This window comes from Phoenix dactylifera, chromosome 2 (genome assembly GCF_009389715.1).
Source record: "Phoenix dactylifera cultivar Barhee BC4 chromosome 2, palm_55x_up_171113_PBpolish2nd_filt_p, whole genome shotgun sequence".
Lineage (NCBI taxonomy): Eukaryota > Viridiplantae > Streptophyta > Magnoliopsida > Arecales > Arecaceae > Phoenix > Phoenix dactylifera.
In genome coordinates, this window is record NC_052393.1 from 2764265 (window position 1) to 2791375 (window position 27111).

The 27111-nt window shown below is 38.3% G+C and overlaps 3 protein-coding genes across 11 annotated transcripts in view; all 3 read right to left on the reverse strand.

Annotated features, from left to right (window-relative positions):
* Positions 1-236: 236 nt before the first annotated feature.
* Positions 237-5183, reverse strand: LOC103715456 (probable alkaline/neutral invertase F). The gene is made up of 4 exons (XM_008803073.4): positions 4740-5183; positions 3577-4008; positions 1763-2321; positions 237-870 (listed from the first exon to the last, which is right to left on the reverse strand). Exons 1-4 carry the CDS (start codon positions 5118-5120, stop codon positions 575-577), a joined length of 1668 nt encoding a protein of 555 aa, XP_008801295.1. The 5' UTR covers positions 5121-5183; the 3' UTR covers positions 237-574.
* A 3582-nt stretch (positions 5184-8765) lies between these two features.
* LOC103715436 (ATP sulfurylase 2) lies at positions 8766-14224 on the reverse strand. Its single transcript, XM_008803051.4, has 5 exons — positions 13575-14224; positions 10798-11203; positions 10422-10682; positions 9437-9523; positions 8766-9232 (listed from the first exon to the last, which is right to left on the reverse strand). Exons 1-5 carry the CDS (start codon positions 14150-14152, stop codon positions 9095-9097), a joined length of 1470 nt encoding a protein of 489 aa, XP_008801273.2. The 5' UTR covers positions 14153-14224; the 3' UTR covers positions 8766-9094.
* Positions 14225-24625: 10401 nt separating this feature from the next.
* Positions 24626-27111, reverse strand: part of LOC103715437 (pentatricopeptide repeat-containing protein MRL1, chloroplastic) — a 40034-nt gene continuing 37548 nt past the window's right edge. For 8 of the 9 annotated variants that reach the window (XM_039117307.1, XM_039117296.1, XM_039117291.1 and 5 more), the window contains one exon: positions 24626-25329. In XM_039117307.1, the coding sequence (XP_038973235.1) occupies positions 25089-25329 (241 nt within the window). In that variant the 3' untranslated portion in view covers positions 24626-25088. Of the gene's footprint in view, positions 25330-26622; positions 26728-27111 lie in introns of all 9 variants that reach the window. The other variant, XM_039117305.1, reaches the window with a different exon arrangement.

Genomic DNA, 27111 nt, shown 5'->3' on the forward strand with positions numbered 1-27111 from the left:
TGACCAGCCTTCACCATACCTGTGCAAGCATGTAGCGGTATCTCATCAAAGAACAAGTCCATCCGGCAATTGCGCTCTTTTCAGCCATCTGTGCGGGGGTGTTCACTGAACCATCTTCAATCATACATCTCGTTGAACACATCATTGTGCTGAAGTTTATCATTTTGAACAAACGCCTCCAGATTTCACTCATAAAAAAATTAAAAAAAAACGGAACAAAGGCCTCCAGACCGGTATGTAATCTGGAATGTTTGAAGAATTCCATGGAATATGGTTCACAGAGCATGCAATATAAGAATTTACGAGTCACCATCAGTACCGCTCTCTCTTATACAGTTGGCAGATTCAGAAGATAAATGCATGAAACGAAAAATTTTGAGAATAGTCGTGAAACTGCAAAAGCGCTGAATTATGCCCTCTTGAAGCAGTGCAGGACCAATAATAATTTCCGACTCCAAAATTTCCGAGCAATTAGATGTCTTCAAGAGGCGTGCAGGAGAGCACCATGTGGCCTACCTTGGCTTAGTGTTTGTTGAGGATCATAAGCAAAACAAGACAATCGCTGATGCATTAATTACCCTCTCCACGAAACCCATCGTTGGAGAGGAGGTTGCGTCTGTCTATCATCCTCCAGTGCTATGATGCCCAGGAGCAAGGGATCCTCAAGCATCATTTTAGCAACCAAGTAACCAGCAATGGACCAGGTTTGGAACTGTCGAGCTTGCTTCCCAACGTACCTCCCTTGCTTTCCATCGTAATATTCAGGCCAGTTATCCTTCAGCAGCCGGCATTCTGCAAGCTCGACAGCACGTCTTGCTACTTGGGGTCGTCCAGTCTTAATGCATGCAGCAGCTACAAGCCAAAGTAGCACTGAAGGCAAAAAAAAAAAAAACAGAAGAAAAAGGTGAAATAACTTTTTGAGGGAACCGAACACTATTAAATGAACAGTCAAACAAATACGCTAATTTTTAAGGTCCGATCTGACTACAACTAACAATGATCGGTTCAGACGTATAGGATAATTTCCTTCACTCCTTGGCACAACTACACATAAGCATTGCCACAAATATCTGATAATCCAAGGAAATAGGCCCCTAAATTGATTTTGGGAAAAAAAAATATTATCTCAGTTCACTATATCACGAGCAGCATGTCAAGGAGGACTGGCATTCATCATGTCCTTGCTGCCCAGGCAAGCACCAAGCAGCACATGATCACGACTTCCAATTTACAGGAAGGATGATCTGTGGCTCATATATTTAAATGCTTTGGAAAGCAGACTTATAAGCTACAAATAAATGCATATGTGAGAATATCTGTACAGAGTATGCCATCGTTTGATAGAGATCTTTTAAGAAATTGGAAGTAACCATAATCTATTATCCGGCAAAACCTATTCTAGAATATGAGACTAAGAATGATTTGCATAACAGACACAAGAAAAATGGTGTTTTGTGATGTATCAGTATAAGAAAAGTAATCATGGGATACAATTTCTGGAGCTTATGAGTCAATATGTGGTATGAACCGGCAGATGTTAATATCAAAGCAATTGGCTCACTGTTACCAATACAAAGAAAAAGAGAAAGAAAAGAAAAGAAGAACCAGCAATACATCAGACCAATTTGGACGCCCAGGAACAATATCATATATGTGATTGTATCAAACATGTGAATCAACTATAGTTATTTGTGGCGCTTGTTAATTGTAGAAGGGATTAATATACCACTTGAGAAATATCAATTATGCATTTGAAACTCACCCGGCCAAGATCCCCCATTGTGGTAGCTCCATCTAGTGTTTTTCGGATCACAACCAGTAACTATTCGCCATTCATGACTTTCTATCGCTGGATAACAGACCTTCATAGGCATTTCTCCAACCAATTCTGCCCAACGTTCTTCCAGAAGATCCATAATAGCTGCAGACTGATCTGGTGTTGCTAATGATGATAAAATTGCCATACAATTACCCAAGCAAAACCAACGGCAGTCCATTCTAGCAGGACTAACATTTCCAATGAAGTAACCACCACGGGTTGGCATAAAATCAAATACCCAGTCTGGAAGAGAGTCAGGCATCACATTGAATTTGTTAACTGCCGTATGAGAATATTCCTCCGTTTTATACCGATAAATGTCATTAAGTTGACGAAAGTCAAGCCAAAAGTAACTTCTCAAGTGATAGCTCAAGGCATGAAGGCGCTTAGCTATCCGATCCGCAAATTCCTTCCCCTCTTCATCATGCTTGAGCAAAACCAAGGCACAGCTTAAGGCCATAAAGAACAGTGCTTGTATTTCAATGGGGTAACCATAAATTCCCTGCAGAATGCGTTTTATGTGAAGTACATAAGTTAGTACACTGGATCATCTTCAGGAAAAGCTTACAACGAGAGGTTTATATTCTTTTTTCCTTAAACTAAACATGAAGACTGTTTTTCAAAGAATAAGACTATACCCCTGTTGCTCACTGCCAAGTTATGTTCAACAAAGCATTTGCTTTTAATAAAATGAAAGAGCAGAAATGAAGTGCAAGAAGAAAAAAAGTTGGATGCTACTTTGTAGGCAATCAAAACACTCGGCAATTAAAAAATTACACATTCGAATTTTAGTAGCAAGTTATCAAGCTGCACAACTAATGTTCTCAGTTCCTCTAACAGCCCCTAGATAGACTCGTTAATTATTCTTCCATATTGCTCAAAGGCCGCATGATTAAAAAAAAATGTATAGCCAATGGCATTTGGACTTATGTATTATATATGTAGTTTTAAAGTAAATTTTTGAAACTAATAATGGATTATGCATAAGCAATGGCATTTGGACTTGTTCTGTTTATTTATTTAAATATCCAAGGCATAAGAAGCTAGAGTTTGTAGATATTTTATCATTTTATAGTCACTCCCCCGCAGAGTTTGAGATCTTCTTTAAATAAAGGGAAAAAAGACTATTTGTAATTTAATTCGAAAAATAATTTTACAATACATTCCTCATAATCCAACCCTTTGTAAATCAAATAGGACTGGACATGGAGCAAAACTCCTATGCTGAAAATTCTCCATGGAAATACGAAGCAAATAAGAGTGACTGGCGAACAAGGTTTCAGAAAGCCGACTCAGGATAGCTTGGACGAGGCTTGATTATGTACTGTTCCATGTTTTCAGTTTGGAGAATATTTTTTTCCATACAGGTTAGTATCACATTAACGAATTGTCAAGTCTAGAATTCCTGATTTTACCATAATCTAATAAGGAAAACAATTCCTCCTACTTTTAATAAGTATTTAAAAAATTAATATTTGATTTGGAATCTGTTGATTCTGCCTCTCATTTATGCGTCTACATTCATTTATGCCCCTCATTTTGGTTCCAAAATTTTTGCTTAACTGCAAATATCATGTTTTGAAATCTTTGTCAAATTTGCAGGTTTTCCCTCAGAAGGAAAGTTTCAACAAGTCAGCGATCCGCCACCAAAAATTAGAAACAAAAAGGATACAAGACAGGCTAATATAACCGGAATCAAGCTCAGTCTTAAAATAAATTTTGACAGATATAGACTTGAGATATATTGGGAGGCTCACCATTCTACGGTCTATCATACAACAGCCATCAGCACAGAGTAAAGTGGGATATGTATCAAAACCTTCAGAGAGACTCAAAGACAAAATAAGCCGCATGCCCTTTTGGCATTCAGGCATTTCAGCCAAGGAAGCGTCACCTGTGGATTTTGTGTATGCACGAAGCAATATGATCCACCAAAAGCCAGAATCAACAGGAGCTACTCTTCCGATAGCAGCTTCCCCAAAATCAGCAATTAAACCTTCTTCTTGACGAACTGGGTCATGCAAAACTTTGAAGCTTGCTGGCATTGCACCTTCCCCTAACTTGAAGCAGTCCACCCTTTTCTCCCGTGATTGAAGTTGGAGTGTTTTCAGGAGGAAGTTTTTGACAATTTCTGGCTCCCCATTCATCAGATATGCCAAGCCACTAGAGACAAAATCCCTCACAAACACCTATCAGATTAAAAACAAAGTCAGAACCACCCAACATATACCTTGGGATCTCTGTAGCTATTGCATCACCTTAAACAAAAACAGTTAATTGAACAAAGTTCAGGAGGATGAAGGCACGACATATCCCATTTGATTAAGAGAATGCTCATATAACATTAAATGAAGTAACTTGAGCTATGGTGCCATTTACTCCACTATTATAAACTCTAAGACTACCAATCTAGCTGTTTAATCAGTACTTAGAGCAACTTATATAGAATGAGTAATAGACCGATCACGACAGTCAGACGTTTAATTAGTTACTAAATTTTGGGCATCGATCAGATTTCAGAAGAGCAGACCATGAAAGATTCATGTTAAAAGTTGGACAATTTATAGTTCCACTGAATTCTAGCATGTATTGGTGTGAATTCAACATCTCGGGAAACATTTAAGCCTGACAATAAGAAAATGGAAGCCAAATTGTAACAGTATGCCACCAAAGAAATTAAATGCAGCCGGAAAGTGTGAGACAGCACCAGTCTAGCATCAAGGAAATCAGATCGAAGTATCATAAACAACCACCTAATAAATTGACTGTGGGGGAAGCTCCTTACTTCCTCCATATTTATTTCAATAAAAAAAAGACAAAGAAATCAGATAGAAACAGAAAATAAATTTCAGGTGCAACTAAAAGCAAATCTGCTTTACATGTGACAAAACCAAGGGAACTTGATGAAAGAAAACAAAACCTGATTGTAGTTAAGTGCTTCTTCTGTATGGTCTAATGCAGCAATGGTCCCAACCGGTTGGCCTTGGAAGTACACCAATGAGCGGTTTAAGGCTTCCCAACCTTCTGTCGCTATAGAATGGGACTCGCCACCACTGGATGCCCTTGGAGAGGTCGCACCAGACCTTCCACCGGTAGAACATAGATTATCTTGACAGTCATCTGTCCTTAAGTCTTCGAGGATCACAGAAGGATGGCGAGGTGAACCTGATGCAGAAGACAGCTCAGATAAATTCCTCGCCTCCTGAGACATCCGGCGTTCGACGTTAAGTGATGTAACTTCATAATCAAATCTTGAGAAATCCAAAGGACGTGGATCGCTGTCGGTCTGAGTTGGATCCATTGCAACTGAAGGCACAAGTATGAAAAGCCGCAGCTAAGTTCTGTTCCAAAAGATAAGTAATCTGCACTTGCCAAATAAGAACAAGCAGAATAGAGTTGAGATTCATATCAAGAGAAGAAAACAAAATATTCACAGTAGCAAAGTTGGTACACAGGTAACTCTCTAAGCAATGAGGCCAATGACTACTATATTTCAACAATTTTAATTAAAAAAAAAAACTAGGATTGTATCATCAGTTGCTAGTTCGGTAACAAATACTCTCAACAATAATTCCAGAAGAAGGAAAGAAAAACCAGGACCAGCTTGAAATCATTACTTTGAGAAGAATGGTATAATGCTGAACAAAAGAAAGGCACCGACAGAATTCACCAAAGCTAAAAAAAAAAAACCTTCAGTTCAACTCAAAAACTGAAGCACATATTATATCCTGGAGAAGTTCCATAAAAGATCTTGCATTCTTGCCATACTACTGGGATTGTGAAGAGACTTCCAATTTCCATTTTGCCATCTAAAGCATTCTCTGAACCCCGGTGTGGTAGCAGTCAGCATCACAGCAAAGGATAAAATTAAAAGTAGTAATTGATATGATTCCAAAATCAAATCATTTGCCGGAATTCTTAACAGCATTTATGAAGCAACCCGCTTTTTTCGTTCTTCTCTTCTTGCAACCGCACATAAAAGTCAAGTACTAATAACAATAACTGCATACGTCGGAACATCAACCAAAACAAGAAAAGTGCACAAGAATATCTACTGAGATCATACATTAATCCATTAAAACAATATCAACATCATTCAGATACTACGGGTTGAGAAAATTCGGTCGCGACAACCAATTTGTCTATTCTTCTTTTTCTTTTTTTCTCTCTTTTTTTTTTTTTGCTTTAACGCCTTATGTCATCAAAATAGACAAGATCCACGTACGAAAGACGATTCATATATTGGAGCTTAAAAGAATCATCAATGAGGATCATAAAAATTCAAGAACGGAAACAAGGATAAATAACACTTCATGTTCTTGATAAAAGGGGAAATAATCAAGAAGGGCAGATATTCCCAGAGAAAACTGCTAACGGTAGTTCCTAAAAAAACACCAAATGGACATGCATTAGACCTAACGCGATCAAAAAGGAAAGAAATTCGAAGAAACCTCGAAGGAAAGGTCACAAAGAAAGTAGAAAAAGAAAATGAGAACAAAAGGAACGAAGGTTGTAATCGAAACCGAAACAGATTATCTGAAAAAAGAGAACAAGATCGAGTTCTTTAGCTCGATTCACCTGCCTTCGGAACAGGAGAAGAACCGAGATGGGTTTCAAAAGAACTCCCTCGCCGCTCGCTTTCTTGGAGAAACCCTAGTTCTTTCCAAGAAGCGATGAGCCGTGGGAGAGAAAGGGGCGTTGTGGGAATGGGGGTTTTGTAGGCATTTAATCGACTCCGGCTCGGAGAGCATCGAGCATGAAATCAAATATCAGCGCTGTAAAGCTGGCGAGCGCGAAGCAACAAATACATGACTACCGCTGGGAGGTAACCGGTGGAGTTGTGGGGACTGACCGGCTAGCGCCGGTGGATTGTGGGGTGGGGGTGGGTCGGTCAGCGGATGGAGCCGGTTCGGTTCTTGGACGGTGGGGCGATCGAGAAGGGACGGCTGGGATATTCTTGTGTCCTGGCTCCAGAACTTTCTCTGGCATCTGGCAAAATATTCACTACACCCAACTGATGTGGCCCACAGAATCACCCAAATTGAATCTTGAGGAATAGGAGACGTGGGGTCTACTCGAAATCACGTCTCGTATCACTTCAAGAGTGTAAAAAGGAAGGGTTTTGGTGGGGCCTCCACTACTGTGGGAAGGACGGGGAGACCAACGGTACGGATCTGCCCTTGCAACACGTGTCGAGTACATCATGGCTCGTCAGAGGGGGCCGTTGGCGCCTGTGGTGAGCGGACGCGCGAAACGGCGGTCGCTCTGAATTTATCTCGGCCGTCCAATTAGTGGGGATCTGAAGGATGAAATGCGTTAGAAGGTGAACGGCTTCCGATGGCGGACGGTTCGTGTGGGAGCTGATGGCGCGCTACAGTGTAAACGGCGATGGTAAATACACCCGTTCGTGGGCCGGGCCGGTCCAGGCTTTATCGCAACACCAACATATGTTACTTATATCAGGGCCTGGTTAGGCCCATCTTCCAAGCCTACCTTCTAGGCCCAATCCTGGCTTATCCTTCGGGCCCACCTTTCTGGCCCAAGAAGATCCTTCAGGCCTACCTTCCAAGCCCATGCCTGACCTGTCCTTAGAGCCCAAAACATAAAAATTAGGCCGACAAAGTTCAGGCTAAGCATAACGAATATAAAAAAACAAAAGATTTATACCTGAGCTACCATCAAATCTCGGTTTGTGTGGTAGATGCCACTTGTGATAAGGGACAGGGCTCAACTTCAAAGGATATCAGCACTGGCTTCAACTGTCATGTATATAAATCCTCAATTCTGCAAGCAATAACTCGTTTGCTTAAGGGATCTAGTTCAAGATGGGGTGGGTACAGAATAAAGGATGGGAAAAAGGGGGCTCCAATTCTCACAAAAAAAAAATAAATCTAAGCATTGATCCGAAGCTTGATTTTTGATCCCATAAGTTGGCCTAAATTAGTTACAGGGTCAAAATCAAGCTTGACAATTTCATCATCAAGCTATAATGGGGCAAGATTTAACTCAGCGCAAATTGAATATATTGAACTAATTAGGGTTTGGCACTCAACCTGCAAATTAAAAGCCAGCAAATTTCATTTACAAGACAAAAATATCCTTTGACATGTTATTGTTTATCTCGTAACATCTATTTAATTTATCTCATATCTAGTGCTTACGCATTAACTCGCATGGATAGTCATTTTAGACTAATTAGCTTTTGGCTAACAACAAAAAGATGATATATAACTTCTAAATGAAATAGCTTAGTCATGCACAAAGCCTGCCTGCGTGTCTCGGTAATACTAACATCTTGCATACACTATGTAATTGATTAAGAGGAATATTCAATGATTGTAACAATGAATGACGATGGATCTTGTGTTTCTCATAATCATATATATATATATATATATATATATATATATATATATATATATATATACATATATGGGGGGTTTAAAAAAGGGGGCTCGATCTTTTCATTAGTGTTTTTGGGTAGAAAGAGGCCTATAGGCGCATGGATTTCTTGGAACTTTTGGTATGAGAGCATCTAAACTTGACCATAGCAGAAAGAAACAAAGATAATGAGTCGTAGAGAGGAGCAAACAAGAGCCGAGCCAGTCTTCAGATACTTGGGAAGAGAAATCTAAGTGCTAGGAGATTTGCAGGGGATTTACACCAATTTTTCTGAATTATGAACTACTTACAATTTTTTTTGGATAAAAAACTGATTGCAACTCAAAAATCAAGAATGGTGTGAAGTGCATCTACTTCTTCTGCAATACATGAAAATCCTAAATTCGATGACTCCTATCATTCACTTATCCTTCCATGTCTGCTTGCAATTCCCTTGAATTAAGGATGAGGAAGGAAGAAAAACAAAAAATCAAATGGCTATATAATAAGCTGGGACTCCATTTTCTTATTTTTAGTGGTAGCTTTAGGGAGAGATGATCTCACATCTTCCAATCTCTGCTTAAAATTGGATAATAAATAAATTAAAATCTAAAAAATACAGGGCCAACATCTCTTGGCGAAAAGAAAGGGCGGAATTTTTAGATAGTATTGAACAGCAATCGCTGGTCGTTACAACATTCATATTTCCTCCCTTTTATTGACTGACAAACATACCATAAGATAACTGAAACTAAATGATAAGAAAATTAAAGAATCTAAGTAGAGACCCTAAAATTCAATAGAGCCAATACAATATAGCCGATGCTTTCAACTAGAAGTCAGCTTAATCCCTTCACTGCTTCAATCCTGAATGGCACCATCAATTTCCAGAGATTAAACAGACATAGCAACTGACTGTTTCCCTGTTTCTTCACTTTGCAAGCTCTGGTAATAGCTAACTAGAACCTGCCATCCACCTGGGCACATAAAACCATCAGGAGGGCTCTCCCCGTTTCTTGCATAAGTGCGCATCTGGAACAAAGATGTAGACAACTCAAACACGTTGAATATAATGTTAAAAATAACAAATTACAGTGCAAGGTTATTCTTGCTGCATCAAATTAGGTGATACTATCATTTCTCGAAAGGTTTGAACTGTATTCAGTAAATGGTCATAATAGCAAGCATGTCATGTTTTGAGTGGAAAGAGGCAAATCAGAAGAATATGCGCCGTACCTTGGTTCCTGAGATGAAGAGAAAGTCTTGAGCACGAGAAGGATCAAAGAATGCCATCTTCTTTTCCACTGTATCATATGCTGCTACCTGTGAGCAGTAATACATGTGAAGGACAACAGTGCCATTTAGAGATTAAACTGGTAGAAGAAACCAAATGCATGGAGATCGCATTTCCAATTCTAAGGATCATGCAATGAGAATAACAGCTTTCTCCACTACTCAGAGAGTCATATTGGCACATTGCATTAGCTTTGTCCAGCATGTAAGCCTGCTGGATGCCATCTGATAATCCACTGATGCATTTGTATTATGTAAGGAATGAATCCATAAAGGTCAGCTCAAACAAATTCTAACTTGCTTATCACTTTGATACATACAGAGTACAAGAAGCTCCTATAATAACAGTACCAGATTTACAACCAATAGGTTAAACTGGTTCCCATTCAATGATGCTTTAGAAACCAGTTAGTCACTACAAACCAAGTCTAGCTTGTTTACCAAACCAAAATGGCACACCAACATGTTCAACACACTACATCTGCATGAGTCCAGCCTGGAAGCATTAATACACACATGTTGTATCAAAAACAATGTCTGTCGCCATGGATCAGAGATCTTTTTTACCCTTGCTATGTGACAATCCATGTTATGCACAATAACTAAGAGCTATAATTACGAAGCACAGAGCAGGAATAGAGAGAAGGGGGGGGGGGGGGGGACCATTCACAAAAGATAATTCTACTAATTTCAAAGTGAAACAGGTGATGGATTTTACAGCACAATCAAGTAACAAGCTAACAAAACTATTTAGCTATCTCTGCTTGTTGCAACTAGCAAGAACTCAACTTTCAGATCATTTATAGGTGAAGGAATTACACCTGTGCTCACGAGGCAACAGTATAAATATCATGCATATAATGGCATCGACAGGTTTAACACAAATGGCATGGCTAAAAAGTAAAACCAGTGATATATGATAACGTACCCTGAAAGGTAAGATATTAAGCTTTTCTAAGCCTGGAGCCATGCTTAAAACCTTTTTCCCATGATCAGGGTCATACAAGTCCCTCTTCTCTGTTGGATGACTCATTCCAGCAGGATCGCGGCCTACAATATAGAAATTAGCCCCCGCATTGACTCTTGCCTTAGCATGCCACTGTACTTCTGTTGGTCCTGCATAATGCATGGGGGAAGGGAATATCGCTACAATAGTAGTCTCAGGGTCAAGAATTCCATCTTCTAGAACCTGTATTTAAAAAAGAAAAAAGTATATCAAAATTCACATGGTCTATAGCATGTAAGCAAACAGTAAAGCCTTGCAACAAAGAAAGACTCAGTATCATAAAGACCAGGAGAAAGACCTTGCTGTGCTGTTCCATCCTCACAGCCAGAGGCACATCATCTTCCTTGGTAAAACCACCTAAAGGATGAAGTAGTAGAACAGGATTTTTGTAGCCCATTTCTAGGAGGCGCCTGCGAGTATCATTCATTAACAAAGCATGGCCATTATGTACAGGGTTTCTCAACTGAAAAGCAAATACAGCATCAGCCTGGCGTCTGTCAAATTCCTTGCGGAGTTCTCGAGGAGAGAGCCTGTAGTGATCAAGGCCATCATTATATTTGATAGGTTCTAACACTTCAAGATCTCCTCCGATGAGCCACTTTCCAGCTGGGCTAATTACCTTCTCAACATAAGGTAGCCCAGGAGCTGTTGTTCCCCATGTTCTGGCAATTCTTTCTTCTTTATTATGCTTGTATATTTCAATTCTGCATATGAGAAAAGTACACTTAGTTTGTTACATCAAGATATTGAATGAAACCCTTAGCTAAAACAGTATGAAACAGGAGAAATATCCTAAACTTACTGTTCTGTTGCTTCTGATGCAGTAACATAGGGTGGTGAATTATTTATATCCATGTCCTCATATCAACATCCGCTACCATTATAAAATTAAAAATGTAAAATCTGGACTCGTAGTATGTCTGGTAAGTTCTCCTAATACCCTAGTAGACAATCAAGAATCAACTCAAAAGACTTAGAGACTAGATTCATGCATTGTATGCTTAAACAAGTAATTCAAGTTAAAGGCCTTTAGAATCTTCTCCTCTGAAATAGATTTCTTTGAAATATAGTGCAACAATTGTACCATACATAGATAAGATGTAAAATAATTGCATATATGCATAAATTTGTTACGCAAGTTAAAGCCCTTTGACTTTTGATTATTTAAACCTATATATTAGCATAGAATAGAACATGTGGATGAAAACTGGATTCATGGCTCATTACATATGAATTAAAAGCAAAAAAAAAAAAAAAAATTATTGATAAACATTAGATTTGTTTATTGAAGATAAATATTTTTAAGCATGTTTGCTTTTAAAAAGCAAGAAGTTCGAGTAATAAACCAAAAATAAGGTTAAGCATGTTTAAATCCTACACAACTTTCCTTCTCTTAGTTTCTCCTCTTTTATTTTCTTTCCAACATGGAAATTATCGTATAATACAAGAAACCAGCATTACTCCACTATTTCATACAAGTTAGGGGCAATTCTGGCATCGAGAAGCCAGTATCAGGTTCTGGCATGAACAAGCTAGCTTTTGAAACTTGTATTCACTAGATTAAGTTGCCAGCCTCTAAATCATCTATTGCCAACTAGAAACCAACATCTGGCCTAAACCAACCTTTTTGCTTTTAATGCTCCATATATAATCACATAAATATTGAATAAATACACTTGCTCACTGGGGTAATCTAGATTGGATGGATCTAGGTACTATGAGTTGGAAATAGTGATGTTAGACCTGTATTTAGAACTTGGAGAACCAACTAATTATGCATGAGTGCCTGGCACACCAATTAATTCATTGAATTATGCAAGTTGAGTTATTTTCTAAAAGACAAACGCCTAAATTGGAACATCTGGGCATCAGCTTTAATATTTTGCATCATTTTCAAGTATGGAGGACAAGGTGGAATTCTGGCTTAGTATCGAGTGTTGCCAAGTTGGTACTTCTCATTGACTTGCTTTATCTCATTTGATATGTTCCACTTTATGGACTATAACTTTTTTTTTATATACACCCTCATATGTTTTAGTTCCTCTGGATTTATTATTCTTGAAATGACCTGATCTTTGAGCATCTGCCTGACACCTAGGTTCTAGATGATTCCTAGGTGCTTGTCCACCACCACCAGTCTTTTAAAATGTTCAGGTTGAAATATGCCCCAGAGTGGCAGCTCAGGCATGGAATGATTCTTAAACCAAGGGCTCCATACTTAAAACTTTAGAAAGGAGAAAATAAAGAAAGATAAATAGAAAAGGTTACAAAGGTAGAAAGGAAACTAAACAAGCCTTCCCCCCCAAGCCAAAAAAAAGCCTCCAATAGATTACAAATGCTTACTTCCAAAGTTATGGCCCAAAAGGAATATCTAAAGACAATAAGATTTCAAATCTCTGTTTGTCTGGAGACTTTCATCTCATTTCTTTCCAAATGCCTCACCACATATCTGGTAGGATCTTTTACCGATGAAACATCCTAACAGAAGAGAGTTCAGTGAAATCAAATGAAAGAAAATCTCATAATATTCTATCATTCTACAAATAAACTAGGCATGCGATAAGTCATATTTGATTATCCCAGTACCCTCCTGTCCAGAAGTTATTGACGATATACATCCATCAATTAAACTCTGTGCAGCTTAAGGCACGCCTCAGAATGGCAGCCTAGGCATAGATTTGATCATTAAATAGTACCACACCAAAACTCCAAAAAAAACCAGCACCACCACTTGCAACTCACTCCCCCTGAAGAAGAAGATATAAGAATATTATTCCACAAAAAAAAAAAAAACCCTCTCACAAAGTGCCCCATTCAGACAAAAACCCACATCTCATCACCTTTTCCTTCAATCTAGTTGCTTCAACTTTTGGAGTCAAAATCAGAGGCAATAGAGTACATTCCACAAAAACATTTCTTAGTTTCAAATCACCAAAACTAAGCACAATACATGAATAGAATTCGCAGTGCTCAAGACGGCACCTTGCATCATTCCCCATCAGAATCAGATTTTTTTGGCAAAATAATTAAACAAAATTAGAGGAAAGAAAGAACGAAGCAAAGACGAGCACCAACCTTCGAAGGATGGCGACGAAATCGCCGCCGGGGCCGACCAAAGCGACGTCGGTGGCGGCGTCGCCAATGGCCTCCTTGTCGGCATCGTTGATGGCAAGGACGATGGGGAGGGACATGTTGACGACGGAGCCGTCAGTGAGGCGGAGGGAGTTGAAGTGGAGGCTCTGGAGGTACTCCTTCTCCCGCATGAACCCCCGCAGCGGGCTGGCCCACCCCTCCGACACCACATGGACCCACTCCAGGTCCACCGGCCCGATCCTCACGGCCGGCAGCGCCGCCGCCTCCGCCCGCCGCGCCGCCCGCTCCGTCGGGGGCACCACCGCGTCCACCAGCGCGCCGCCGTCGGGGTCGATCAGGGAGCTCCGGACGGCGCCGCCGTGCCGGGCGGAGGGCGTGGAGGAGACCGGCATCGGGACGGCCGAGGCGAGGGAGTTGGAATGGTAGAGAGGGTTCGATGGGCAGAGATGCGTCTTTTGGAATCCAACGGCGCTCCTTCTCGAGATGGGAAAGGGGAGAGGGGAAAGGAGGAGGCGGTGGGAGCCGTGGGCTTTGGCGGTAGAGAGAGTGGAGAGAGCCATAAGGCTTGGTCCGGGCTCGGGAGCGTGGTCTCCGTGCGGGCGATTGGATCCTCTTATTCTGGCCCCGGATGCGGAGGCGGCGTTTACACTTGTATCTTTTTTTTTTTTTTTTTTTCTGAAAAAAGAGAAGAAAGGAAGGAAAGAAGAGGTGAGTGGGGATTACACGTTTGTCTCATGGGTCATACATGGCGTGCGTTTATCGGCGAATTATGGCCATGGGATGGCATCGGAGGAGTTAGGTTTGGAAGTCAAAGTTGTAAGGGACCCACGGTGGGGATCATGATATGATGTCATGGTCATCCTTTATTCAGAGAGGATTGGGTTGTTAAGGAATGCCATTAAAGCAATTAGGCTAATCTGAATTGCTTTCTATTGTGCGTAGACTGAAAAGAAGGTCTTGGATTTGGATTTAGATTTGGATTTGGACGTGCTTTTGTTATTATATAAATTATTGGTCCAATAAATTATTAATCATATAAAGATATATTATTTGTTATTATAAAATTAATATTAATATACTAACGTTTTCTATTGTTCTTAATTTTCAGCTTAAGATCATTGCTTTGGCATGATCTTAGATTTCTGACTTCAGGAATAGATATTTTATCACTGGGTTAGGTAGTAATTTGAGAGATAGAGGTGATTCGAGATCATTACCATATAGGATGACAGTGGTCTACATCACTCTATATTAATATACCAATGTGTTTTATTGTCTTCAATTTTAAGCTCAAGATCACTGCTTTGGGGTAATTTTAGATTTCCAACCTTAATAATTTGAGAAGTGAGGATGATTTAGAATCATGTAGGATATCGTGGCGCAACCAAATGCGGTAATCTCATTATCTCCAGTCACATCACTCTTGATCTTGATTTTGAGATGATCACTCTATATCAAATGCCTCCTTAAGGAAAACAAAAAAGGATGGGTGTTGAGCTTCTTAATTGAATATGGTTTGGGCGCAATTAGACTATAAAGCCCTTGTTTGTGCTTATGATATTATAAGCATGACTGTAATTAATGAATTTAAGGCTAAGTTTTAGTTTCCTTTTTCTTTTTTTTTGAGGAGGGATGGTGGAGGTGCTGCAGTGAATTAAAGGAGGATTGAAAATAGTTATTTTGAGAGAAAATGTATAACCTAAGATTTATAAAACTATTTTTTTCAGAAAATCAATAAAAAGTTTAGGAGTAAATTAATTTATTTATTTAGGCTTAATTTATTTTACAACCAAATGCGATCTATAAACACAATGAAGGAGCGTCGTTTCTTAGATTTTTGACGGGGTCCTACTTGTTTAGAGTGGTGGCGCCATCCCATAGATACTGGTGATTTTAAAAAAAATTGGTCTTTTGAATCGGAAAATATTTAAATTGTTTATAGTTTGTCTAGATCCTATTTATTTGGAGCAGTGCTCATCTATTTTATAGTTGTGGTGCCATCATATAGATACTGGTGATTTAGAAATATTAGCCTCTTGAATCACAAAATGTTTTTAAAATGTTAAGAAGTTTTCATTTCGTATACATCAAGTAGAATAATCTATAATATTTCTTCACCCTAATAACGTGGGGAGAGCTCTATGATGTGATTTAGAATAACCTAGATTTGAGAGTCCTTTTGAAGCCTTTAGGATGGATGTTGTAAGTCGTTCCCTTGCAAATTTCCACTGAAAGCACCTTACACTGTAATGTGCTTTTGCCTTCAGAAGCTTGTATTCAGAAGCTTATTACGAGGCATGAGTTTTGATAAACCTCTCGCATTTTTCTCTCATTCCTGTAGCTTTCACCCCGGCATAGCTTATTCTCGTCACCGTCCAAAGCGATCCAAGTATGCTGAGATATATTTAATTCCACATTTCATTAGCCATTTAGAAGCATGAGGTGATCAATTGTTCAGCCAGAAGAATCATGTTACACTGCACAAGCAATACAGACTTTTCGCCTCTCTCAGTACCGAACTCCATACAGCTACCATTCTATTATACTACCGGTATGTAGTATGATATGGAAGTTGTACGGTACAATATAGTATGTTCGGTATAATGCGGTACCAATCGATATAGTGAATTTTGATATATATAGGGGGGTATTCAAAAATCAAGTGCTTCTTCCTCAACCAACCAACCATCTAAAACCATCATCTTTTTCCCTTCCAGACAACGACCCAGAGTTTTTCCAATTTAAGCCAACTCCCATTCAGCTCAAATCCTTAACTGAAAATTTCACCACCCTCTCGAAGCTTTCTCAACCTCAGCATCCATAACATTTGTTGAAAATATTTTTCCTAAAAACTACTATATCTTTATTTAATAAAAGTGTTATAAAGGAATAATCTACTATAATAAAATTAGAGTATTGAAAAGTATTTGCCTGGATCGAGGCGTGTGATATACACTTCTCTAAGAACGTGATTCGTCGCCTACGTGCAGGTGTGCGACGACCTTATCCCTAAAGTATTCCCTGGCTCAGTCCGATCCTCCTCTAACGAGTATGATCACTAGGAAAGCTTGACCCAACCGACTTTTTCAGATGTCAAGAAAATAAACAAAAAGATAAAAAGCAGAAAGTTGAAGGGTGGAAGAACTCTCTATCTGTAGAAGAAACTCTTGAGAGATAGAGTACCAGTGAGAAAGAGAGTAATCGGATTGTTTTTGGATTAATCCCGAAGAAGTCTATTTATAGACTCTATTCGAAAGACGGAAGAGACGTGATGATTTCGAAGATACGTCATGTTTCGGAAACACCGTATTTTTTCAGAAACCGACGTTCTCTTTCGAAGAGTCACAACTCTTCCAAAAGAGGCGTTTCACAAAAAAAAAGCATTTAAAATAACTAAAATTTAGGGGATAAGAAATTTAAATCTTTTTTAATTAAAACTCCAACAATCTCCCACAAAATATTTAACTTTTTTGAAAATTATAAATTAGAATATCTAGGCAACTTATACCGTGCAATAGGTGGGATGTTCTATGGACTTGAACCTCACTTAGTGTTGATAGTATCTATCTGAAGAAACTAGAGTAGATTAGACTTTGAACTAGATCTTTTGACTCAGACCTCTGCTTATCGCACATACAGTATGAATCAATTGGGTCTTTATATGATTAGTGCTATTTAAAGGCTTTGTGCTTAGTACCTTGATTTTTTGTGAGAAGTTTATTAGGGTTAGCCAAAAATCCTAGTCGCGGCCTATACGACAATTCTCACATAGGTAAGTCTTTCAAGGATATTTGTGACCTAATATTCTACGGATTTTCTATCTTAAACTCATTAAGAGTATAACTCGACCTTTCCAATATATTTTTGTCACTGATAAGAGCACTCATCATAGGGACGAGAGGAGATATACTCCAAAAAATATGCTCTAGCACGATCACTCAATCAACTTTGTTTCTATCATATTAAACCTCCTTCATAGAATCTCCATTCATAGAGGTTAGAAATATATTATCGGTGACCAAATAGTGGGCTTAGGCCCCATCCCCCTCGATGAATCTAAGACTCTACTCATAGACAAATCCCTGGTTAATTCATCTTTTTATTAGTACTTTTATAATTCGTAAGGTTTTGAGATAGATTATACATTTTGAGATAAATACATTAAAGAGCAATAATATCAATAAAATTAAATAACCATACTAAGAAATACAACAAGTATGTAATATTGTAATTTTTGCACATCTTTCAAAGCAATAGTATATATTATGAGAACATCTAATATATGCACGGTTTTTTAAAGCAACAGTAATTTCTACATAGCTTTTAAAAGTGCAAGAGTTTTCTGCATAAATTTTAAAGATGCAAAAAATTCAACACAAAAATTAAAGATTGTAGAAAATAGATTGCACAAAATTTAAAGCTATAGAAAATCTATATGGATTTTAAAGCTACAGTAATTTTTTACACAAATTTTTAATCTGCATAAAATTTCTGCACAGACTTTAAAGTTGCAGAAAAAATCTTCAAATATTTTAAATCTACAAAAAAATTTCTGTATAGTTTTTAAAGTTGTAAAATATCTATTTGCACAATTTTTTTGGAGTAATATGACTTTCTAAAAGGACTGATATATGTAAAGAGAGAAAAAAAACTTTTGCAGCTTTCTAATTCTATATAATTAAAACCAAATTTAGTCCTATGCAATTGAACAAAATTTGATAAACGATCAAATAGCAATTTTTGGTGTAATCAAAATCACATTCTTAGAGTGTTGGAAATATTATGCCTAGAAGCTGCTATTTCTTTATTTTATAAAAGTATTATAAAGAAATAATTTACTAGAATAAAATCAGAATATTGAAAAGAGCTTGTCTGAATTCAGGGGTGAGATATACACTGTCCTAAGAATGTGATTCACTCCCTACGTGCAAGTATGTAGCGATCTCGTTCTCAAGGTACAACAACCCGGCTCAATCTGATCCTTCTCCAACGAGCATAATCGCTGAGAAGACTTAACCTGACGAATTCCTTCAAATACCCAGAAAATATAAAAAAAAGATAGAAAGTAGAAAATTGAAGGTCGGAAGAATTTTGTCTGTAGAAGAAACTTTTGGAAGATAGGATATCAATGAGAAAAGGAGAGATTAGATTATTTTGGAATTAATCCAAGAGAAGTCTAATGCGTCATGTATTAGAGATACTGTATCTTTTCGAAAACTAATGTTCTATTTTGAAGAATCATAACTCTTCCAAAAGAGGCGTCTCATAAAAAAATATTTTAAAGCATTTAAAACAACTAAATTTTAGAAAATAACAAAAATTAATTTTTTTAATTAAAACTCCAACAATATTGTCATATATGCCGCTTGCCTGGGCGTCAGCCCCTTCGTCACTCCCACCCAGCTTCATCGTGCCTTCACCCCACAATTGGAATAAGCCCTTGTGAAGCATGATCACTCCTCGGCTCACCAAAGCCATGACCCATTGCTGCCGTTTTCCACTGCTCCTCCTGGTCCTCCACCTCCATGGAGATCTCCATGGACCTTTGCCATGATTTAGCCTTCATCTATCTCGATCATCAATATCATTATAGTATAAAGCTACCGAGGCATCAAGAATATTCAACCAGATTTCACTCTATGGAATAAATTGATTTCCCCGACGCCCTTACAGGTTTTCCTGTTCTCATTTTAATCACCAAAACTAATTCTAACAAAACAACAACAACAAGAAAAAAAAAATATGTAAGAGATTGGTGGCTGTTGGTCTCTGGTGGGGATGCCATGGATGGGTAATGTGCGACGCACTTTGGCCAGTTCGAGGCTTCTTTTTCTTTCTTAAAAAAGTATCTTCAATATTTCTGCAATCTCGATCTCCCTTCTTTGCTTTGTTTCCGCTCTTGATACATCTCTTGTTAAGTTTGATACACATTTTGACCTATATTTTATAAATTTTTGAGTCGATTGGTTCGCTAACATGGTATTAAAGCTCAATAATGCATACAGTAATTTTTCTTCTTGAGAAAGGAAATATATCCAATAGTAGATGTCTCCATGTTGTTTCTTAGTAAAAATTGTAGAAGTGGATTGCAGACAAAAAAAAAAAATTCTCAATAATATTAAATTTGATTTAGTTCGAATATGAAATGTAGTTAAAGGAATAAAGGATATTTTCTATAATATACCTCTTGATTGATGCTGATGTCGCCTTATACCTAAATTTCATTGATGCTATATCTTGGATTATTTTTCAATCTATAGTAGCTTTCTAGAAATGGTTTAGATCTAAATTCATTGATCTCAAACCTTTTTGATCCTTTAGTCGGTTCAAGTATACGCCATGTTTCGGAAATATCTTTTCGAAAACCAACGTTCTCTTTCGAAGAGTCACAACTCTTCCAAAAAGGCGTCTCACAAAAAAATATTTTAAAGCATTTAAAATAACTAAAACTTAAAAAATAAGAAAATTTAATTTTTAATTAAATAATCTACTGAAATAAAATTAGAATATTGAAAAAAGCATGTTTGGATCAAGGTGTGTGATATACACTGCCCTAAGAATATGATTCATCCCCTACATATAGGTCTGCGGCAATCTCGTCTTCAAGGTACAACAAACCGACTCGGCCCAGAGTAGAAGAACTCCCTGTCTGTAGACTCTTGGAAGACAGAGTATCAGTGAAAAAAGAGAGATCAAATTGTTTTTGAATTAATTTTAGAAGAGTCTATTTATTGACTCTATCCGAAAGACCGAAAAAGATGTGATGATTCTGAAGATATGAGTTACAACTCTTCCAAAAAAAAATGTTTCGCAAAAAAAGAATATGTTAAAATATTTGAAACAACTAAAATTTAAAAAATATATAAAATATATTTTTTAATTAAAACTCCAACAACATTGTCATATATGTCGCTTGCCTCGACGTCAGCCCCTTCGCCACTCCCACCCAGTTCATCGTGCCTCACCACTGCCTTCACCCCACATTTGGAATAAGTCCTTGTGAAGCATGATCACTCCTCGTCTCGCCTTTGCCATGACCGATTGCTGCCATTTTCCACTGCTCCTCCACCTTCATGGAGATCCCCATGGACCTTTGCCATGATTTAGCCTTCATCTATTGCTATCATCAATGTCATCATAGTATAAAGCTACCAAGGCATCAAGAATATTCAACAGGTTTCACCCTATGGGCTCGTTTGGTTCACGGAAAAAGAAGGAGGAAAAGTGTGGTCAGCGAAAAAGTAACGAGATGCCTCTTGTTTGGTTGGAGTTTTCAAAGAAGAGAGACAGAAAAGTTGTTGTTCCATGGGAATAGGATTCTCACGTTTTATGGAAAAGTCCTTCCCATGAGAAACATCGAAGAGCTCGTTTGGTTCGCGGGAAGTATTTTCCCTCCTAGGAATATGATTTCTCGAAAACAAATTCCTAAAAAGAGAATGCCTAGGAAAGTACTTTTGTCATTTTGGTTGACCATGGGAAAGTGACAAATTTCCAAAGTGCTTATGTTTGGTTGGCCATCCACTTTCCTGAGAAAGTTATGTATAATTTCTATTATGCCCTTAATAAAAATTAGGTCTTTAATGCCTCTTTAATGCTTCTTTAATGCTGAAGGGGCTTTTTGGAAAAAAAATAAAAATAAAGTGATTCCCGCCTCATGGAAAAGTAACTTTCCCATATTTCTCATGGGAAAGACTTTCCCATGAAGGGCTCGTTTGGTTCGCGGGAAAAGAAGGGGGGAAAGTGTGGTCAACGGGAAAGTAATGAGATGCCTCTTATTTGGTTGGAGTTTTCAAAGGAGAGAGAAGGGAAAGTTATATTCCCATGGGAATGTGATTCCCACATTTCATGGGAAAGTCTTTCCCATGAGAAACATGGGAAAGTTACTTTCCCATGAGGCGGGAATCACTCCATTTTTACTTTTTCCCAAAAAGTCCCTTCAGCATTAAAGAAGCATTAAAGAGGCATTAAAAACCTAATTTTTATTAAGGGCATAATAGGAATTATATATAACTTTTTTAGGAAAGTGGATGGCCAACCAAACATAAGCACCTTGGAAATTTGTCACTTTCCCATGGTCAACCAAACATGCCAAAAATACTTTTCTAGGCATTCTCTTCCTAGGAATTTGTTTCCCAGGAATCATATTCCTAGGACGGAAAATGCTTCCCGCGAACCAAACGAGCCCGAAATGTGAGAATCATATTCCCATGGGAATACAACTTTCCCATCTCTCTTCTTTGAAAACTCCAACCAAACAAGAGGCATCTCATTACTTTCCCGTTGACCACACTTTCCCCCCTTCTTTTCCCGCGAACCAAACGAGCCCGAAAAGTTACTTTTCCGTGAGCTGAAAATCACTCCATTTTTATTTTTTTCCAAAAAAGTCTTTCAGCATTAAAGAGGCATTAAAGACCTAATTTTTATTAAGGGTATAATAGAAATTACACATAACTTTTTCAGAAAAGTGGATGGTCAACCAAACATAAGCACTCTGAAAATCTGTCACTTTCCATTGTCAACCAAACATGCCAAATATATTTGTCCAGGCATCCTCTTTTTAGAAATCTGTTTCCTAGGAATCATATTCCTAGGAGGAAAATTGCTTCCCGCAAACCAAACGAGCCCTATGGAATAAAGTATTGCTTTCCCCGATTCCCTTACAGTTTTCTTGTTCTCATTTTAATCACCAAGACTAATTCTAATAAAACAACAACAACAACAACAACAAAAAATGTAATAGATTGGTGGATGTTGGTCTCTAGTTGGGATGCCAAGGATGGGTCAGGTGCGGCACACTTTGGCCAGTTCGAGGCTTCCTTTTCGTTCTTAAAAAACCATCTTCAATATTGCTGCAATCTCTCCCTTCTTTGCTTTGTTTCCGGTCTTGATACATCTCTTGTTAAGTTTGTTACACATTTTTTAGAAAGGTATTAAAGCTCAACAATGCATACATCAATTTTTCTTCTTGAGAAAGGAAATCTATCGGAGCCCGAGCGGGATGGGAGGGACCATCCTCTGATTCGAGATATTTAGGCCATAGGGATAGATGAAGAGACCTTTCAGGCCCGACATGTATTCAGGGAGGCCAACGGGGCCGCAGATTGGGTAGCAACTTATGTGGCTAGCCATTCGAACAGTACTCTATGGTCCCGAGAGGAGGAGTTGCCTAGGGCACTCTGTGATATTTTGTTTTCAGATTTTGTTGGGTGTATTCGTATTTATGTAGTATGATGCATTCGCCCTAGCAAAAAAAAAAAAAAAATCCAATAGTAGAGCAGCAAGTGTCTCCATGTTGTTTCTTAGTAAAAATTGTAGAAGTGGATTACAGACAAAAAATTTTTTTTTTCTCAATAATGATTTAGTTTGAATATGAAATGTAGTTAAAGGAATAAAGAATATTTTCTATAATATACCTCTTGACTATATAAGATCCCTGATTGATGCTGATGTTGCCCTCTACCTAAATTTCATTGATGCTATATCTTGGATTATTTTTCAATCTATAGCAGCTTTCTAGAAATAGTTTAGATCCGAATTCATCGATCTCAAACCTTTTTGATCCTTTAGTCGGTCTTTAAGGTTCAAGTATATGTTAATCAGGTCCATGGCATGTGAATCAGTCGAGCTTGTAATCTCTCCAATCTAATTGTTTATTCAAAAAAATTGCAATTATCTATTCTTCCAATCCCTATAAAGAGAGGTACCTATTCCTTATCAACTTAAGTTTGCAGTCACCAATAGAATATAATGTTCTACACTTCTACCTATTACCATGTATAAAGTTTGATTTCACACGAAGTTCCTAAAGTAATTCTAAGGTTAAAGTAAGGATCCGAAATTTTTTTTGCATGGAAAGCATAAAGACCTAAAAGTAAATTAGTGTGCAAAAGGGGCTCAGAGCTAATTTTCTGGACTTCTAATTGAGTCGAGCTGGAGAATAAAAGAGATTAAGAGGAGAGGAGAGGAGGAATGAGATACGGATTCGACTTTTCATGGGAAACGTCTCATAACTTGCAACAAATTATTTTTTCTTAAAAGAAAAAAAGATTGACATAAATGCTTTAACGATATTTTTTGGGTACAGAGTGGTTTGACGACGTTTAATCTAATGTACTTCAATAAAATCTCACAAGATACTCTCGATTCCCTTAAAAGGAAATATGTGTACGGGAATTTTATTAATAACCAAGTCAGTTCCTTTCTCTTTAAACATGATTGGAAAGTCGCCGTTTGAGGCCCCAACTCGAACGGAGGCATCCTCACCATCCACCAGCAAAACCAAAAGCATCAGCCTTCATACCAACCCAAACTTTTATTGGTCATGATGGCAAAGAACCTACCGAAGGAGAGAGCAACACAATAAGGTGCATGGCATGGGGACTTGAACGGAATTGATGGAGTGCATGCATCAGGGAGAGAGGTCCCAAGTAACATACGCTGGAAAAGCAGGTGGGCTCAAGAATTCAAAACTTCAACAGTAAAAGGAAAAAGCCATGTCCAAGCCTACTAACAAGACAACAAAAGAAAGCCTGCAAACAAAATCAAACCAACGAAGTCTGGAAGAGTATCATGAGGTTGATATACAAAATTTTCATGAAGACCATGAAGTTGCCTCTCAATCAGCAGGTTGATGGAGTACCAAGACCTCCTCTTTTGCTTAGGGAACGTCGCCACCTCCCAAGATATGAGATGTAGCCTCCCCTCGTATCAGCAGTGCGTCCCCACAAAAATGCTCTAAATATCTTTTCAATGGGTTGTAGTACTGAAAGTGGCACGTACACAGATGCCATGCAATAGATACGCAACAAAGTTAGAACCCAAAGGAGCAAGATTGCTCTTCCTGCACAGATTGCTTCCTCAAAAGAAAGGGGCAAACACCCCCAAGAGGCCCTAATCTCTTCTTTTACTTTTTTGAGAATTTGGAATCGGCTGTACTTTATGGGATCTAATTCTCATAACAAGGCACAAATCCAATACCCATTTCTTGGTGACCGCTAATTATTACGCTACGTGCCTGTGAGCTTAAAACAGGGTAACACCAGGGAAGATATTCAACAGAAATTGACAGCATGTAAGAAAGCTAACATAGAATGAAAGTAAGAATAAGCGACAATAATACATGGCATGGCAATAATAGCATACAATCCCAACCAAATGAGCATGCAGAGAATTTACATTTTATGGATTGCGTCGGGGTCTGAAGCTGCCAAATCTGGAGACAATGTGGAAGCTGAATTTGTTGGAATCCCATCCTGAACAATGCCAAGAGAGAAGCCAAGCTCCCGTTTATTAAATCAATGCTTGCACATCCAACGGCTCAAAGGAGAAAGCTCTCTCTTTAATTTTTCTTTTTCCCAGACAGAATGCTATCCCCTGATTTAAGGAAATATAAACCTTGCATTATCAGACCAAAACTCAGGCCAACATGCTGCCGGTCGTTCTTTCTCGACTCCAACATGAACAGGGCCATCAGCATGCGGTACCGTATACACACTACTACTCGAACGACAGATTATTGCTGTTGCGAATGCTGCGCTGCTGATCAGCTATTCCTTTTGCAAGGCGAGTTGGTGTTGGGATCATTTCTCCTGGTCTTCTGGCCAAAGTTGAGCCAGTGAGCTTTGGCCTAAACCACCGTCTTAGAGAAAGACCAGTGATTCTCATCTTCCCATATGATTCGTCTCCTTGATAGCGAACTCCCAATCTCCTCAGCAAGGAACCAACTGCCTGACCAACCCTGCATTGCATTTTGAAACAAGTCAATACGAGCATAAATGACTTATTCAAAATTAACAGTCTATTTATGTCAAATTAACACTGAACTAGTGAATCGTGGACAGATAGCTTGAGAAGATATTCAATTATTTTTTCCAGTGGATTAAAAGAAAAAATTACATGTTGGAAATGGTTCTGAGAATCATCAGAAAGCTACTAGATTATCATTTTGATATAATGTACAGAAGATAAAAGGAGTGGCTTGTGCACAAGACTCCCGCCATTGCAAAGGTCTGGAGAGGGTTAGATATATGCAGCCTTATACCCCGTGCAAAGTGGCTGTTTCCATGTTTTAAACCTACGACCTCTACGGCGTAATGGAGCAACTATTCCGTTGCACGGAGGCTCAACCTCAATATATTGTATAGAAGATACGAAATCATATTTCACAAAATCTAAGCCTTTGCTCCTTACATGAAGCATTTGCAGCTAAAACATCTTGTAGAAGTAAGGTAACCTTTCTTTCTGGGCATTGAAACACAAGGTGTGGGGCTTTATGTTGAATTAAAATATGCAATTGAAAGTATAGTAGTCACTTCACACCATGTAGCTGTTTATTAACCATCTTTCTCCACCCTACCACATGGATTACATATAACAAAGTTGGCACATTATTTCTATACAATGTAAAGTCTTAGAGGGTGTGACTCCTTCAGATAACTAATAGGAAACACCGAAACAATGCACTCACTATGATCCAAGTTTATAAATGGAATGCCAGGACTGCCTTCCCGAGACCTCAGGCCTTAGCAAAAGCTTTAATGCTGTAAAATTACAGATTTGCAAGCTTATTCATTATTACTTCAGACTTTTTACTTGCCATATTCTTCCATTATAATGCAACTGTAGTGAAAAAGCAACTTGTTTACTTCTGGTCAGTCTGTTTATGTGCTTTAGTTCAACATCTCTTGAGAAGTTCAAGTCAGGCATTAATGCAACTTCTTCCTGCCGTGCTTTAGATCAACATCTCCTAACAAATTCAAATCAAGCATTGGCTATGCCAGTCAGTCAACAGAGTCCAGAAACAAATTTCAGATACATTTTTCTCCAAAATACTATGGGCTAAGAGCTCTTTTATATGAAAAGTAACTTCCAGTCACCTTGGAATGCTAATGGTCATTATGTCTTTGAAGTTATGACCAAGTCCTATACTTTATTTGTGTTGTATATTTAGTTTATTATGTTGTCTTTTATTTTTTGGTGATGTCTTCAGGTTTCATCTTGTGACGACCCCATCCTGTCAGCAACTCGGTACCTGTTTCAAGGACAGGAGGCAAAAGTCTTCATTCCAGCCTCTTGACAAGTGTTGCAACAGAAGATTTCGTATGTAGTAACCTGGAGCAGTCTGCGTCCACATACACTGTAAATAGTCCAACACCAGATATGAGATGATGGATATATTAGAACCACATCCTGGCAATTGGCAATCAGGATGCTGGATTGCAACACTATGGATTTAAGGACTGTCATACTGGTCTTTACTGGGCAGACTATACAATATTGGTCGATTGATACTTGGTATGCCTCTCGATACTGTACCATACTAACATATACTAGTTGGTGTCATCTTCACTGTGCCACGAACTATTAAACTACTGTGTTAGTATGGGACCATATGTACTAGTGCTGTCTTATACGGGTATCCAACTGGCATATGTACAAAATGGTAATGTTACATTATACAGTAGTTCTCCAAAGTTACCAAGATATTCCCTGGCTTTAAAACAATACAACTCAAGAAGCA